The sequence below is a fragment of the Micromys minutus genome (genome assembly GCF_963924665.1).
Source record: "Micromys minutus genome assembly, chromosome: 17".
In the NCBI taxonomy this organism is placed as follows: Eukaryota; Metazoa; Chordata; class Mammalia; order Rodentia; family Muridae; genus Micromys; species Micromys minutus.
This window is the reverse complement of record NC_137952.1, coordinates 49069405-49084409: the sequence shown is the minus strand read 5'-3', so window position 1 is coordinate 49084409 and position 15005 is coordinate 49069405. Positions and strand designations below refer to the sequence as shown.

General features: G+C 44.3%; 1 protein-coding gene across 1 annotated transcript in view; it reads left to right on the top strand.

Moving 5' to 3' along the window:
• Positions 1-786: 786 nt before the first annotated feature.
• BFSP1 (beaded filament structural protein 1) overlaps positions 787-15005 on the top strand; it is a gene marked incomplete at both ends in the record, with an annotated part of 32999 nt that continues 18780 nt past the window's right edge. Inside the window, 3 exons of the mRNA XM_080931677.1 lie at positions 787-1142; positions 5653-5713; positions 11661-11756. Of these exons, the coding sequence (XP_080787803.1) occupies positions 787-1142; positions 5653-5713; positions 11661-11756 (513 nt within the window). The remainder of the gene's footprint in view (positions 1143-5652; positions 5714-11660; positions 11757-15005) is intronic.

The following is a 15005-nucleotide window of genomic DNA, read 5'->3' as shown; positions in this document are numbered from 1 at the left end:
ATATTTATATCCAGGTATAGTCTCATCAAATAGTTCAATACTGTCAACATGAATTTACTTTTGAATTTTTCAAAGCCGGGCTAGCAAACTGATTGTATGTATATACCTCAAAGCTTGTTTTCAACTCTAACTGCTATTTCCATAATAAAAGTTAAAAATGAAGTAGAATGGGGATCTTTATTTGAGAACTGGATAGTTTATTAAATCCTTAGACTGTAGGATTTCTGTTAAATTTCAAGGCACCTGTATATGTTGTAGAGGCCCCACGAATACACAGAAACAAAAAGTACTAAGAACTCACGAGAAGGACGCGCAACACTTAGATGACAGACCCTTTTTCTGCGCGCGTAGTTAGGAAGCCTCAGCAACACGTTGTCATTGTAAGGCCTTTAAAATCCTGAAACCAACAACTAAGTTCCATAACGAAAGTCGGAAGGGCCAGGAGAATGTGCCAGGTCCTCTGCTGCCTTCAGCAAGCTGGCCTTGGGTGGCCTACACGGCGCCCAGGAGAACCAGTCAAAAGAGCATCATGCCTCTCTTGTCCCCCTGAGCCTCCACACAGCCACAGGCCTCCACAATGGCAGAACAAAGAAGCGCTCGCCCGCTGCCCCTTCCCCCCCCCCCCGGGAGCTGAATGGACGGCTAATCCCCCACACAAAGCAGCCGCGGCTCCCCACTGTCGGGCGCCCGCCCCAGGACACGTCTGCTGACCGGCTCTGGAACGTCCCAGCGCGGACGGCCGGGTTATTTAGCAGCCGCGGACCCGGCCGGGGCCTTCCGGGAGCCATGTACCGCCGCAGCTACGTCTTCCAGGCCCGGCAGGAGCGCTACGAGCGCGCCCAGCCCGCCGGCCCCAGCGCCCAGCCCGGGGGAACCGCGCCCGGCCTGACGGCGCTGCAGGCGCTGGGCGAGCGCGTGGCCGCCCAGGTCCAGCGAGCCCGCGCGCTCCAGCAGCGCCACGCTGGCCTGCGGCGGCAGCTCGACGCCTTCCAGCGCCTGGGCGAGCAGCCGGGCCCCGAGGATGCGCTCGCCCGCCACGTCGAGGCCAATCGGCAGCGCGCCCGGGACCTGGCAGCGGAGCACGCGCGGCTGGAGAGGCAGGAGGCCGAGGCGCAGCGCGCGCTCGACGAGTTCCGCAGCAAGTAAGAAGCGCGGTCGGGGAAACTGAGGCCCCGCGTGCAACGGAGCCGGAGGCGTGGGGCAAGTGGAGAGAGGGGAGTCGGGGTGCACGGGTCTTAAAGACGCCCAACTTTCAGTTCGATAGCACTTTCCGGTTCCCACTTCGTTTACTTTCCCTGTTTTGGGGTGTTGGGTACAAAGTGCACCCGAACGCACAGGTTTTACATGCTCAGTTCGAGTCTTTAGTGCTTAGCTTGAGAAAACACCCAAATAACCAAGGTGGTTTGCACCATCATAGAGCTGCGGCCTCCTAGTTCCCAGCGCGCCCCGGTTCTATAATTTCAGAATATGCACTCTCACATGACCGAGTTCTTTGACTCCATATTTTTTTTCAATTTTAATTTTCATAAAGGTATATAGTGTACCGTAGCCACATTCCTCCCCAGACCCTTTACTTTCCCTTTTCTTATCTCTCCTCCCCTCCAGTTATCTCCCGTTTCCCCTATACAATTTCTTTTCTTTTAATGTGTGTGTATGTGTGTGTGTGTGTGTATGTTCCCGTGTGTATGATTTTATATGACTATATACAATCTAGGCACTACAAACGAGAGAAAACATATATTTGCTTTCTGAGACTGGCTCAGTTGACTTTAATGTTAATCCCTAGTTGCATCCACTTTCCTGAGAACAACCTAATTTTCTTCCTCATGGCTGAAAAAAAAATCATCTGTCTGTCTGTCTCTGTCGCATACCTATGCTGGTTTCATCACTTAGCTTCTTTGAAAAGAGCTTTGGTAATCATTGGTGTTGTACCATGCTTTTAAGAAGTCCTATTGTCCTATAACCTTCTCAGCCAAATCCTACCGGGTGGTTTACAGGGGGACTGAGGCTCAGAGTGTGAAGGGATCTGGGGAAGCTCACGGAATGAATGCCTGTGCTGGACATGACGTCCAAATCCACACATGACAAGTCTGATTGTCTTCTTGGTGTTGTGGGTGACATCTGGGACTGATGTGCTTTAAAGCTGGTCTGTGTCAAGTCCAGCTGCCATTTCCATAGTCAAAGTTAGAGTAAAGCCTAGTGAGACTATCTATAGGAGATCTGGATAGTGTATCAAATCCAGCAATCTTTCTGCTCCTGGCTTTGAGCCATAGGAAGCAGGTTGCAGGAAGGGACCTGAGACTCTGTCTCTTGTGGGGACATAAGCCTTGAAGAGTCTGTGGGGAGCAGGGCTCGAACAGAAGCTTGTCCTGACTGTGAACTCTGCTGTAGAGTACGCGGCTCAGAGATAGGCTCTCCTTCAGATGAAGCTGGGGTGTTAGCCAGCACAAGAAAGTGCACGTAGCTGCAGCCTAGCCTTGTCCTTTGTACTGTAGTTAAGCATGGTCTTGGATCCCCCGGCCCCCCACACAACAGGGTTTCTTTTTATGTGACTTTGGCTGTTCTGGAACTCACTCTGTAGACCAGGCTAGCCTAGAACTCACCAAGATCTGCCCGCCTCTCTGCCTCTGCCTCTGGAGTGCTGGGATTGAAGGTTTGCGCCACCACTGCCCAGCGCAATCTTGGATTTCTCTGATTCTCCCGCTTCACCTGCCTAGTGCTGGCTTACAGGTGTGGTTGAAACTTGGTGTTGTGGTGTCGTGATCAGATCTAGGGTTTTGTACATTCTGGGCAAGTTTTCTACAAACTGAACTGCATCCTTAGTTTCCCCTTCTGGATTTTGTAGACTGTGGGATGCCACACTAAACTGCTTATTCCATTTGGGTGGGTCAGTAGCCCTCCTTCTTTTGGAGGGGGCAGTAAAGTGACCATAATGTGAAAACACCATCAGAAAAATTTGACACATTCTGTTAGGTGGTATTAAAAACCGTTGCGGTATCACGAAGCTCAGATAGTTGACGAGGCAGCCTGATGCTAGGTTGTCTTGGGTCCCCAGATGGCTGTCACCTGTTGTGATTTGGATGAACATGACCCCATGAGACCTCACCGAGGAACAACTATGCTGAGATTTCCTGGCAGTTAAGGTTTGATCTTTTGACATGTACCCCAAATTTATTTTTTCCTCTCAAGGTGAACTGCTGGGTAGCCAAAGGCAGGCAAGAGTCGTGAGGTGATCAGAAAGCGGGGATCTGGGTTAGACTTGCTCTCCATCTGGAATGGTGATAATTTCACAGCCACGTTTTCAGTGCATCAAAGACTAAATAAAACAGTAAACAACCAGAATATAAAACTAGGAAAGGCACCAAAATACAACGATGAATATAATCAATTATCCAAATTGCTGGAAACAAAACAATAATTTATATAAACAACTAGATAATGGAAAACTAAGTATGTTTTTGCTTTATGAACTCACTGATATGACTATGGGAATTCTTATCATTAATTTTATATAATGAAATAACTTCTCTTTAATACATCTAGATGGATCTTTATAGCATGAAAATTACCCACGAGACTGTGTTGTTGCTGTGCTCATTCCCAAACATGTTAAGCTGCAGAGATTCTTAGATGTTTCTGGAAAAGGCTATGAGAAAATTAAATTTTTGTTAACGATGTTATTCTCAAGGATAATTACCTATTTACAAAACAAGTTCTGGCTCTATTAGAGCCACACAAAGAGGAAAGACAGCCAAAGACATCTTGGTGTGAAATGTAAAATGGGTTTAGAGAGGCTTAACAAGCTGCTCCGCCTCCTTGGAGCCCGCATGCAGCATTGGTTGTGTTAGGTTGAAGGACACAGCGTTATGCACAGCACCTTGTGCATGGCTGTCAGTACTTTGACTTACCGGCCAAGATGAGCAGGACACAGAAGGTTATGCGGTGTGGCTCGTGTTAATTAGAATTGGTTTCTTTGGTGAGTAGCAGAAGCACCAAAGTGATGTGGGCCGTTGTAAGGATGGGTGAAGCTTCACAGGTGAAGCTCTGGAAAAGGCTCACTCCAAAAGCTAAACTCGGAATTACCCGAGACACAGCACTTGTATTTCTCAGCATCCACTCGCAGTACTGTGCACCGATGTTCACAGAAGCACTGTTCACTTTAGCTAAGATGAGTGTGCAAGCACTGAGGTGTCAGTGTCAGGTGTATGTCTAAGCAAATATGGTATGTACGTAAAATAGACTGTATGCACAAAGTGGAATAGCATTCAGCTTTGAAAAGGAAGGACGGGGCAGAAAGACCCGGTGCTCATAGTTGGGCAGTAACTACTTTAACATTGAGCCATTCACATCCCATATCCCTAGCCCCTGCCCAAGGTTCTCAACCTAGCTCCCCCCACCCCCAGGTAGCAATAATGCCTTTCCTTGGCTGTGAGGGTGAGTCATATAAAACAAACATTGTCATGTTGCAAATGTGAAGGAACACGTCACCCGAGGAAATCTGTCATGTGTTACACACTGAACAGGACTGTCTCGGTCCCATGTTTTGATGTAAAAAACAAAGCTTTTAGGGCCTCTGAGACTTTTCCAAAACATCCATTTTTGAAAAAGTAGACAAAGACAGAATTTACTAGAATGTGAGCCCCTAAAGACACAGAAATGACTGAAGTCAGACTCAGAGACTTTCCAGTTATCCCAAGGCTACGAGATCCCACCTGTGCCTGACAAATAAAAACAATGGCCCAGAGTAATTCTCAGAAAAACCGCAGGATATACTGACTGATAGCCACCTGGGCCTCTAGAAAGCCCTAGATAGGGTCCTGACGCATGTCATAGTTAACTCATGCCCTAATCACCTAATTCTGAGAAACAAAACAAGGACAAAACCCCTCAAAATTTTGAAATATATAAACCAGGTTCTGAAAATGTAAAAACAAAGTTTTAGTGGACAGGTCAAGCTATACTGACCAAGCTGAGTTAAGACAAAAGAAAATGACTGCTTTAGGAACAGCTCCCCTACCCGTCCCTGTACTGAATTCCAAGGAGAATGCAAATTGTCAACAACCTTACTGCCAAAGTTCCTCCCCCATGTCCTCCCCCTTCCTCTTCTCTTTCTGAAAATTATACTGCTGACCAATGGTAAAATAGTAGTTCACCCCCCCCCCCCTCACCAGAAAGTATAAAAGATGTGTGCTTTTTGAGTTTGGGGTTGACTCTCCCTGCGAGGATGAGCAACCCCATGCACATAAAAGCCTCTTGTTATTACAACGGTCTATCGTCTAATTGTGTTCCGTGGGTCGCACTCCTGAGCTAAGACTCCCTGGGGTCTTACAACAGTTTGGGTTGCAGCTATGCTGAGGTATAATGCCTCATTCTCAGGTGCCAGATGGGAAGCAGCTGAGGTGCTCCAGGGTGGAAGACTTCAATGCCGTTTATATTTCCCATTATTTTTGTTTAATATGTGCTCAGTGGTATGATAATTATTGGGAAGCTGTGGGCAAGGAAGTGTGGAATTAGCTCTTTCTTTAAGATTAAAATTGCTCCCTTAAAGAAAAGGGCACGGTATTGTCTGAGATTGAACTTTACATCGGTAATGTGATCTGTAACACCGAAAGCCTAGAAGCTGCCTAACTTGCCTGTGTGTCCGATTTGCAGATATGAAAATGAGTGTGAATGTCAGCTGGTGCTAAAGGAAATGCTGGGACGGCTTAACAAGGTGAGCAGACCACAGCCTTGGGTTCAAGGAGCTTCTTACAGCTACTGAATGATAGTAGTTCTTTCCCACAGCCCGCTTCCCTTTACTTTAGCATTTGTCTTGCTACGATTTTCTTCTTTTAATGTCTGTGAGCCTTTGGGAGTGAACCAACACACAAAAGCACCTTATGGTGCATTGTATGTGGCCTCATGAGAGAAACATAGACCGGGAAGCTGATATGTCACTCTAGGTGTGTTAACCTGTTTTCCACGATGAAGTACCCAAGGATGGGAAACTTGTAATGAAGAGAGAGAGTTTTTTACCTCACAGTTTTGGAAGTTGATAGTACAAACACATACCACAGGATCTAGTGAAGGGGGGCCCTGGCTTAGTTCAGTTGTGGGAACTTGTGAGGTAAGCGTGCATGACAAAATAGAAAGCCATAGTTGGGGTAGTGGATGTAAGACCCTCGTACTATGCCCCACCCTTTGAAGGTCCTATTACCTCTTGATACCTCTACCCTGGCTACCAAGCTCCCAGCACTTTAGCCTTGAACTGTATATAGTCCATCAAAATATGGTAGCATTGCAGCAAACAGTCCACTGATGTTTTATCTGGATACAGTGTTTCTTGTGCAAATTCATCCAGATACAGTGTTTCTTGTACAAATTCATACTTCTATTTGCAAGACCCAAATTGAGTCTTATGTATTTGAGGCTCCCATGAATGAGACAAGAGATTGGGGATCGATGCAAAAGCAAGAGGTTTATTAGTTCAGTGCACTGGGGTGGCCTACATCCAGAGGAGAAGTGACCTCGAAAGGCTGTTGTTACAAGCAGAGTGAACAGTAATCACACTTGGGTTAAGTGAAGTCATGTAAACACTGGACTGGGTAGGTCCTTGGGTCAGTTTGTGGGAGTCCAAGATCAGCCTCTGATTGATGGGGCAGATGCTACTCCTAGAAAGAAACCAGCCCAGTCATGTCTTTCTCCAGTGAAGTTCCCCATAAGTTTAAGCAGCTTCGGAACTCTGCACCCCATTCATGGCGGGCATAGGCTGGAATGCGTTGTATCCATGGCTCATTCTCTACTTTTTAAAGACGATCAGGGAAGCAGTCCCCCAGAAACCAGACATGAAGTCAAGTGCTGCAGGTTAAAGGTGTTCTCTAGATCTTGATAGGATCCTTATCCTGGGACAGTTGACCGGTTAGCACAAGTTTGAGGCACAAGGAGACTTCCTGCACCTCTTGCTGGGAAACATGATTCACTCAACCTAGAAGCACTGGGCGTGCACAGCCCAGGAAGTGAACCTTAGTCACTGAGGGTCAGCAGTGCATGGGTAAGTTCCCCAGTTGTCTTTCCCTCAGAGGAGAGAGCTCCACACGTCTCCAGGGTTTCTATAAGAATCGAGCCCTGTTTGCGATGGTTATCTGTCTGCCCGGCTTCATCTCTGTATCACGTTGCTCTCTGTCTGCTGATGTCATCAGCTGAGAAGGCGGTTGGAAGAGTGGAATAATTCTCTTCCTGTTGGTCAGAAATGTGATTTTTCATTTATTTTTTTATTGTTGTTGTTCATATGTCTGGTCACATGTGCCATTGCATGTGGTCAGAGGGTACCTTCGGGAGTCTGTTCTCTCCCACCACATAGATCTTGGGAGCTGAACTAATGTCATCAGCCTTGGCAGCAAATATCTTAACTGCTCAGCCATCTTGGCAGACTTGGGTCAGAGATTTTTTGCTCAACAAGTCTGGAGATGTTTGCTTAGTCAAACTGACTCTTTGCTTCTCCATTAGTCTCAGGGTCATTTCCTGGAATGTCCCTTACAAGAGGATTCCACCCTTGGGTGTAGCTGTGGGAAGACATGGATTCAGTCTTTGTTCACACACCTGTTAAAAGTTCACATTGCTCATGGAATTGGACTTCTAGACCAGAACAGATTTGGCTCTCAACAGCACATCCTTTAAAGCAAGCCGCTTTGTGACTTGCTCTGAAGGGAAATAAAACCCTCAACGTAACACTTAGAACGGTGTGGTCAAAGGTGGTCACATGCTCAGCCTTTGGATGGGGCAGGAACTGCAGATGGCTTTTAAATAAACATCAGGCTTGCACGGCCTTTATAACTCATTGCCACATAAGCACACTTAGACGATCCTACTACCAATAATTCCCGAGTTTGCTATCGTTGAGAGGGCTCTAAGAAGTGAACTTTGAAGCTTTACTCTCCCTCTTTTCTTTAAAATGAACAATTGAAATTGATGTAGCTTCTAGGTTTTTTACTTAAAAACATTAAAAACCATAAAAAGCTACCTCTGATGTCTGCTGTGGGAAAGAGGAGGCCCTGAAGCCCAGGGCAGGAAAGACAGAAAATGAATTGACCACCTTCAGGGTTACCAGCTTCTACATGTCCAAGAATTCCTTACTCTGGGCAGAGGAGGGGTGTGGGACTGGGAAGGGAGGCATCTTGGAGGAGGCTGGAGTGTGGAGAGACATTCGGGAAAGGAAGACAGAGGAAAAACGGGGAGAGCAGACATGAGGCCAAGGAGAGGAGTTTCAGCTCACCCAGATGGGAAGAGCAACTTGTAGCATTTCTGGGAAGATGTTTTTGATATCCAGGGTTGAAGGAAAAGGGCTTTTAAATGAAATCCTAGCTCGCCAGTGGCTTTAATGAACTTGGTTCTCCATTCCTTAGCGGCTGGGGTTTGAAGTTGTCAAGGCTGCCTTGAACTTTAACTGTCTCTCTGGTTCCTTTCTCAAAAATGACTTGGTAGTAAAGTGCTTTCACAGCATGTGCAGAACCCTGGTTTCCACCCCTGGTGCAGTGGAGTGGAGCTGTAAATATTCTGGGTCACTGGAAACCTCATTGTATGTCCTCAGCACCTGGAAGGGGTGTTGGAATCTTCAAGAGCATATGCAGTTGTAGCTAGCTCTCTGTTTTGTGAACTGTCTACTGTGTTTCAAGTTCATGAAATATCAGAGTTGGGTTATTTTCTTAAATTAGACAGTTGACGCAGGCACTCAATTCTGAAAAACCTAGATGCTTCTGTTGCTGCAGCATTTGGAAATTCAGCTGACAGCGTCTCAGGCATCGTGAAAACACAGGCGTCCACACATTTCTGTGCTCTGGCACAAATAAAAGAACACGCTTCCAAAATAAATTCTCACCGTATCAGCAGCTGCACAGTTCCGAAGAGCTGGATCACCTCTGGGATTTTTCTGGGCGGCTTAGTACATGGTTGTCTTCCAAACAAAACATGTGCTTACAGAAGCATCTGGTTATCTTATTTTAAAGACACCAATCCCATTTTTATGATCATCACAGGTGGCTTTGAAATATTGCCTTGTTGGAGCCAAAGCTGGTCCTGGCATCATCTGCAGGGGGAGGTGTGGAGGGATGGTAGGTGTGTGGTAGGATGGGCTCTCCACTCAGCCTCCCAGAGAACCCCATGGCGGGGACCATCTGTTAGTTTCCGTTAGTGAACGGAAGGACCCATTGATCCATCCAAAATACGTTAGGCTTGAAATGTACTTGCTAGAACCATCGTTCCATGAGTTTGGTTGAAGGCACTAAGGAACTAGAATTTCTGGACAGATGTGTTCTATTATGATCTGCAGGGAGATGACCCTGTGTCCTTAGCATGTATATGGTCCATTTCCATCTCAAAGGAAAAATAAACAAAGGGCCTCTGCTTTGATCCTATTCAGTGGCTTTCATGGTATACTTTACTTGAAGGAAGGCATCACTGGCTTTTCAAAAAAATGGGAGCAGACCAATGTTCTCCAATCTGTAAGATTCTGAGTGATCTCTCAGCAGTAGTGCAAGGGACAGGGGGTGCTTGGAATTCCATTTCTAATTCTCCAGTAATTGTGGGTCAAATATAGGTTCATTTTGGTAAAAAATGAAATAAAAGACTCATCACCCCATCATATCATATGGGCTTAAAAGGGACAGAGAAAGTAGAAAGCATCCAAGAAATTGGCTCTGTGTCCTTTTCTGACATTCCACATCTGTCTCAGACAACTCCAGTTCCAGGGTGGCAAGCCCTACACATCAAAGTGGCATTCCTGAGGGAGGTGGGGGATACATTCTGAGTGCTTATTCTGACACAGACCCCAATAGCCCGTGGCGGCATGAATGAACTCCCAGTATCCTAGGTGTAAAGACAGCAGTGTCTGGGATGCCCTCTCGAGGCAGGTCCCACTGTAGAGTCAGAGTGTCTCAACCCTGGCTGTCAGCATTGGACAATTAGGGATCTTCCTACATCTATGGTCTTTTTATAAGAACAGTTAGAGAACTGGGTGACATTGCAGAGAATACATTCTAAGGGCTCTGCTGGGCTAACAGTCAAAATGGGGAGCGTTGCAACAAATCCTGGCCATCCACTTATCTTGGTTATTTTAACTCTCTCCCTGGAGAGCAGTGTCTCTTAAATAGTGTCTTAGTCAGGGTTTCTATTCCCGCACAAACATCATGACCAAGAAGCAAGTTGGGGAGGAAAGGGTTTATTCAGCTTACACTTCCATATCTTTTTTCATCACCAAAGGAAGTCAGGACTGGAACTCAAGCAAGTCAGGAAACAGGAGCTGATGCAGAGGCCATGGAGGGATGTTACTTACTGGCTTGCTTCCCCTGGCTTGCTCAGCCTGCTTTCTTATAGAACCCAAGTCTACCAGCCCAGGGATGGCTCCACCCACAATGGGCTGGGCCCTCTCCCCTTGATCACTAGTTGAGAAAATGCCTTACAGCTGGATCTCATGGAGGCATTTGCTCAACTGAGGCTCCTTTCTCTGTGATAACTCCAGCTGTGTCAAGTTGACACAAAACCAGCCAGTACAAATAGTTTGACTAAAAGAGTATCTACTTTAATTAATGAAAATCCATTACTAGCATCCATCATGAAGAGCTCTTAAGAAGTCAGTAAAAAAACCATTTGGCAATGTCTCAGGTACTGGCCAGGTGTGCCTAGGCAGTGATGTCTTGGGGAGTGGGGATTCCTGACAAATCTGTAATGTTGCACCAAACATACTGAAGCATTTAAGTCAATTTCAGATGTGAGCACAACCTTTAAAATTATTAGATTATTGTTATTATTATTGTATGTGTATGTAAGTGTGTGTGTATAATGTGGAGGTGGGATGGGGGTACATGCTGTGTGTGTGTGTGTGTGTGTGTGTGTGTGTGTGTGTGAAGACCAGAAGACAACTTTGTGGAGTCACTTCTTTTCCCCCACCTTCATATGTGTTTGGTCTTGAAACTCAAGTTACTGATGACAAGATGACAAGATATGGAACAAGCATATATGTATGTACATCTAAAGGCTATTTGGTATGTGAGTATATCTAAACTTTTGGCTTTTTCTTGATAAAGTTTCTGAAGTCTGGCACTGTAGACATTTAGGCTATAATATTCTTTGTTGTGTGAGTGTGGTGGGGTGTGAAGAACTATTGTAGGGTACCTCAATGTACCTCTGGACATTGTCAAATGGCCCCTTGAGTTCAAAACTTCCCCATAATGAGAACTATTGTTCTCAACCAAGTCTAATGACGACGAGCCTACTGCTTTATTTAAAACTCCTGTGTGTAGGGCTGGCAAGATGGAGAAAAGCATTTGCTATAAACCTGCTTAGATTTCAGGAATCCATGGTGGAAGGAGAGAATCAGCTCCTGAAAGTTGTCTTCTGACTTCCACACATGCAAAATGGCTCACGTGTGTGTGTGTGTGTGTGTGTGTGTGTGTGTGTGTGTGTGTGTATGTGTGTGTGGGGAGAGAGAGAGAGAGAGAGAGAGAGAGAGAGAGAGAGAGAGAGAGAGAGAGAGAGAGAGAGAAACGAGAGCTAGACCTACTGAACAACAATCTGTGTTTTACTAAGTTCCCACCTGGTCCCTGAGTTTCTACACTAGTTCACTTTATACCTAAGTGCTCATGTGACCCTGGTGTGGCTTTTGTTTGGTTTTGTTGTTTTTCTTTCAGGAAGCTGATGAAGCCTTATTGCGTAACCTGCACCTTCAGTTGGAAGCACAGTTTCTTCAGGCAGATATCAGTGTGGCCAAGGACAGGTACAAAAAGGTAACCAACCAGGCGTGTGGGAAGCCCCGTGTGGATTTGGTTGAACAGGAGACTCATTGCCAGAGTGAACAGCTTGTGACCACAGGCCCTAGACTGGCACAAGCAGGCCACTGGACAGCACTTACCCAGCTAGAGGGGCACAGAGAACACCAGTGGGCAGCACCAGGATACTACAGGGATTGACATGTTAGGTTTTGGTGTCTGTAAGTTACAAAATTTAGTGTCATAATTTACAAAATGATCTAGGCAGCTCTATCTCTACTAAGCAGTCAACTATTTTATCTCAGAAAAATACAGAAAAGAGAGAAAATGTATGCATATGTGTGTGTGTGTGTGTTTAAGGTATTGTGTTACAGGCCTTAGCATTTGAAGCAACAAGTTAACATCTTCTTTTAGGAGCCTTCTTTAAATATCTATCTACCTATCTACCTATCTACCTACCTATCTATCTACCTATCTACCTATCTATCTACCCATCTATCTACCCATCTATCTACCTATCTATCTACCTATCTACCTATCTACTTACCTATCTATCTATCATCTATCTATCTATCTATTTATCTAAATTATTTTATTTATTTAAATTCTAGATGCTGCCCCTTCTTTTTTTCCTTCTTTTATTTTTTGCATTTAATCCTTTTTTATTGAATATTTTCTTTATTTACATTTTAAATGTTATCCACCTTTCCAGTTTCCTCTCCAGAAACCCTTTATCTCATTCACCTTCCCCTGCTTCTGTGAGGGTGCTCCTCACCCACCCACCCACTCCAGCCTCCCCACCCTGACATTTCCCACACTAGGGCATCAAGCCTTCCCAGGACCAAAGGCTTCTCCTCCTGTTGATGCCTGACAAGACATTCCTTTGTTCCTTCATTTTCATTAAATTCTAGAAAGTCTTTAATTTCTTTTTTTATTTCTTCCTTGATCAAGTTATTGAGTAAAGCATCGTTCAGCTTTCATGTGTATGTGGGATTTCTGTTGTTTTTGTTTTTATTGAAGACCAGCCTTAGTCCATAGTGATCTGATAGGATGCATGAAATTATTTCAATCTTCTTGTACCTGTTGAGGCTTCTTTTGTGACTGATTATATGGTCAATTTTGGAGAAGGTACCATGAGGTGTTGAAAAGAAGATATATTATTTTTATTTAGTATGTAATATTCTATAAATATCTGTTAAACCCATTTGGTTCATAACTTCTGTTAGTTTCACTGGGTCTCTGTTCAGTTTCTGCTTCCATGATCTGTCCATTGATGAGAGTAGGGCATTGAAGTCTTCCGTTATTATTGTGTGTGGTGTAATATATGACTTGAGATTTAGTAAAGTTTCTTTTATGAATGTGGATGCCCTTGCATTTGGAGCATAGATGTTCAGAATTGAGAGTTCATCTTGGTAGACTAGTATGAAGTGTCTTTCCTTATCTTTTTTGATAACTTTTGGTTGAAAGTCAATTTTATTCAGTATTAGAATAGCTACTCCAGCTAGTTTCTTGGGACCATTTTCTTGGAAAAAAGTTTTTCAGTCCTTTACTCTATGGTATTGTCTGTCTTTGTCAATGAGGTGTATTTCCCGTATGCAACAAAATGCTGGGTCCTGTTTACGTATCTAGTCTTTTTGTGTATGTCTTTTCATTGGGGGACTTGAGTCCATTGATGTTAAGATATATTAAGAAAAATAGATTGTTGCTTCCTGTTATTTTTGTTGTTAGTGGTGGAATTATGTTTGTGTTTCCCTCTTTTGTGTTTGTTGAAAGAAGATTACTTTCTTTCTTTTTCTAGGGTATAGTTTTCCTCCTTGTGTTGTAGTTTTCCATCTATTATCCTTTGTAGGGCTGGATTGTATAAAGATATTGTATAAATCTGGTTTTGTCATGAAATATCATGATTTCTTCATCTATATTAATTGAGAGTTTTTCTGGGTATAATAGCCTTGACTGGCGTTTGTGTTCTCTTACTGCCCAGGATCTTCTAGCTTTTAGAGTCTCTGGTGAGAAGTCTGATGTAATTCTGAAAGGTTTGTCTTTGTATATTATTTGATCTTTTCCCTTACTGCTTTTAATATCCTTTCTTTGTTTTGTGCATTTAGTGTTTTGATTGGTATGTGACAGGAAGAATTTCTTTTCTAGTTCAATCTATTTCGAGTTCTGTAGACTCCTTGTATGTTCATGGGTATCTCTTTTCTTATGTTAGGTAAGTTTTCTTCTATAATTTTGTTGAAGATATTTACTGGCCCTGTAAGTTGGCAATCTTCTCTCTCTTCTATACATATTATCCTTAGGTTTGGTCTTCTCATTGTGTCTGGATTTCCTGTATGTTTTGGGTTAGGAGCTTTGTGCGTTTTGCATTTTCTTTGACTGTTGTGTCAATGTTTTCTATGGTATCTTCTGCCCCTGAGATTCTCTCTTTTATCTCTTGTATTGTTAGTGATGCTTGCATCTATGACTCCTGATCTCTTTCCTAGGTTTTCTATCTCCAGGGTTGTTTTCCTCTGTGATTTCTTTATTGTTTTTATTTCCATTTTTAGATCCTGGATTGTTTTGTTCAGTTTCTTCACCTGTTTTGGTTTTGCTGTAATTCTTTCAGGGATTTTTATGCTTCCTTTGTAAGGGCTTCTACCTGTTTACCTGTGTTCTCTTGTATTCCTTTAAGGGAATTATTCAGGTTCTTCTTAAAGTGCTCTATCATCATTATGAGATGTGATTTTAAATCCAAATCTTGCTTTTCTGGTGTGTTGGGGTATCCAGGACTTGCTATAGTGGGAGAACTGTGTTCTGATGATGCCAAGTGGCCTTGGTTTCTGTTGTTTAGTTTCTTGTGCTTGGCTCTCACCATTTGGTTATCTCCGGTGTTAGTTGATCTTGCTGTCTCTGGCTGGAACCTGTCCTTCCTGTGAGCCTGTGATCTTAGGTGCATCAGAACTCCTGGCAGACCAGCTGTTTCAGTGCAGGACTTGGGTATGAGGAGCTGTGCCACAAGGTTAACTCTTTGGATCTCTGTCATCCTTTGTAGGCAGGCAGGGCTTCAATGTTGGGAATGGGAAACATTGGGTTGAGTTGTTGGCCAAAGAAGTCCCTTGGAGGTCCTTGACCAATCCATGCATGTCGCAACTTTGGGGCTTGCCTGAGTGCACCTCACAGCATCCAGCAGTAGGGTTCAGAGAACATCACACCGAACCATTCAAACTTGCTTAGCTACAAGGCACCATTGCCCCCCTTTCTTGTTCCCTCTCCATGAGTTCTTCATCCCCT